A 2,658-nucleotide genomic window follows, 5' to 3' on the forward strand; every position below is an offset into this window, starting at 1 on the left:
CAAAAATGTAATTATTCCTTTTTCTTTTGAATTTTTTTTTAAGTTAAAAATTCAATTATTTGGTTAAATATTTGTCGTCTTTAATTGAAAATTCGAGTATTTTGAGAAGAAATTATATTTTTTGATAAAAAATTAATCTTTTTGTTTGAAAATTAATGTTATTATTTAAAATTCATATTTTTTATTGAAAATTCTAGTATTCCTGTTAAATATTCATCATTTTAGTTGAAAATTCACCTCTTTGGTTTAAAATTAAAATATTCCTGTTAAAAATTCAACATTTTATTAAAAAATTTATCGATTGAGTTTGAAAATTAATTTGTTTGCACCAAAAATGTAACTATCCCATTTTTTTTAAATTATTTTTTTTTTTAAGTGAACATTCAATTATTTGGTTAAATATTTCTCTTCTTTATTTGTAAATTCATTTATTTTGCAACTTTTTGCTCTGTTGTGTTAAAGGATATTTAGAATAAACGTCAAGAATTAAAATAAATGTTTGCGTTTTGCGGCAAATATGAATATGTTACTTTTAGTTGACCAGGAAAATTAAAAAAATCGACTACTAGTATTTATTGATTTAAGTCCGATCTAAACGCATTAATTTTATTCAGAAGAATCTTGAGTGAATTCTTGAAAAACGGATGCACTATATCAATCGTTAAAAAATTATTTCGATCTAAGAAATTAAATTTGATACAAGATTCTTTTTTTAAATAAAATTTGAAATATTCGTATTTTTGGTAATATTGACAGAAAAAGAGAATTGTTTGCAATAAATGCAATTGTAAAAAATAACGGACCGTTAAGCTTGGCAATTAAGAATTCTACCGACGCATTAATCAACACTGCTGCAAAGAAGGGCATTGATGTGGAAGACTTAGTAAATGAAGAACTGGACTTTACTGCAACGGATCCATCATTTTTAAATCGTATCACCAGCATGGAAGTAACGCAGCGAATTGAACAACTTTTAAAAGAGTAAAATCCATTCAACTTCCACTTTTTCGTAAACTCAAATATGTATCTTCATAAGAAAATTTATTTTTTAACCAATAAAATATAGTACAAGAATAAAATGTATAAGAAAAATATTTATTAGAGCTCACCAAAAACCGAACTTTATAGAACTGCAGCTCTCTTTATTAATTTTTGAAAAGAAATTATAAAAAAAAAAAACATAAACTTGAAAAGTAAAATTATGTAACAAAATTGCACAAGAATTTTATATAGACTTTCTTGGGTATATTAAAAAAAATGATTTTTCGAAATATTTCTTTTCAAATCTTCTTGTACAATTTTGTTACACAAATTGACTTTTTTAGGTTTATGTTTTTTTTTTGGGTAAAAAATCGTTAATAAACTTTCTAAAATCTAAAGCTTCGATTCTGTTAACCATTTGAATTTTTGTTCTTTTCTATCAGCTTGTGGGTTAATCATGATATTTATCAATGTTGGTTCGTCTTTTACCTGAAAAAGAAGCATTATGCATTCGGTAAATATTTTACTCTTATGCAGAAATTAGTTGATAAAAATAAAGTTTTTGAATAAATGATAAAATAAGTATTCACCAGAAGAGCAGCATTTAACGCTTGCGAAATGTGCTGAACCGTGGTGCAATAATGGCCCTTTTTCCCAAACATTTCCATCATTTTTTCGTAATGTACCTCGCAAGTCAACGAGTATGGAGGTAGTCTGTAAATATATAAATAAATATCAAATTCTATTCGAGAAACAATCCTAACATATAATATATCTGCAGTAAAATTTGTAAAGGAATCTGTATTATCATCAGAGATGGTAACCATCAAGCAGTGTAGATATCTTTTCACACATCGTGAAAATAGAAATCAACATTATCGATCAAGTTAACTCATCAAATAACAGAAAATACTTACCGTCTTTTCAGACTAGATGGAAAATAAAATGTCAACAATTTTTAATTAATTTTTTTCTGAAAAAAGTTCTATTCCATTCCTCCCAGTTGAGCGATAGAGTAGATCTTTTTTTCAGACAACATTTAATTAGAAATGAAAAAAAAAATTTTTTTTCATTTGGTCTGAAAAGACGTTAAATATTTTCTGTTAATTAAAGAGTTAATTTGATCGTTTGTGTTGAAAATCTACTCCATCCCTCCCAGGGAAGCGATGACGTCGATTTTTTTTCAGCAAAATTTAATTAAACATTTTAAACATTTTATTTTCCTTTTAGTCTAAAAAGACGTAAAGTATTTTCTGTTATTTAGAAAGCTAATTTGATCGATTTTGTTGAAAATCTACTCCATCCCTTCCAGTGGAGCGATGGAATAGATCTTTTTTCAGAAAAAATTTAATTAAACATTTTAAACATTTTATTTTCCTTCTAGTCTGAAAAGACGTTAAGTCTTTTTCTGTTATTTAAAGAGTTAATTTGTTCTATTATGTAGATCTTTTTCAGAAAAACTTAATTTTAAATTTTAAATATTTTATTTCCTTTTTAGTCTCAAAAGGCGTTAAGTATTTTCTATTACTTTAAGAGTTAATTTGATCTATTGTGTAGATCTTTTTTCCGAACAATATTTAATGAAAAATGTTTAACGTTTTATTTTCCATCTAGTTTGAAAAGACGTGAAGTATTTTCTGTTATTTAAAGAGTGAATTTGATCTATTGTGTAGATCT

The 2,658-nt window shown here is 25.5% G+C and overlaps 1 protein-coding gene across 1 annotated transcript in view; it reads right to left on the minus strand.

The window, feature by feature from the left end:
• Nucleotides 1-1,252: 1,252 nt before the first annotated feature.
• The window catches only part of LOC117174237 (2-hydroxyacyl-CoA lyase 1-like), a 1,965-nt gene continuing 559 nt past the window's right edge, over nucleotides 1,253-2,658 (minus strand). Inside the window, exons 2-3 of the mRNA XM_033363124.1 lie at nucleotides 1,572-1,695; nucleotides 1,253-1,470 (exon numbers count right to left, since the gene is read on the minus strand). Coding sequence (XP_033219015.1) covers nucleotides 1,375-1,470; nucleotides 1,572-1,695 — 220 coding nt within the window. The 3' untranslated portion in view covers nucleotides 1,253-1,374. The remainder of the gene's footprint in view (nucleotides 1,471-1,571; nucleotides 1,696-2,658) is intronic.

The sequence above is a fragment of the Belonocnema kinseyi genome, chromosome 6 (genome assembly GCF_010883055.1).
Source record: "Belonocnema kinseyi isolate 2016_QV_RU_SX_M_011 chromosome 6, B_treatae_v1, whole genome shotgun sequence".
In the NCBI taxonomy this organism is placed as follows: domain Eukaryota; kingdom Metazoa; phylum Arthropoda; class Insecta; order Hymenoptera; family Cynipidae; genus Belonocnema; species Belonocnema kinseyi.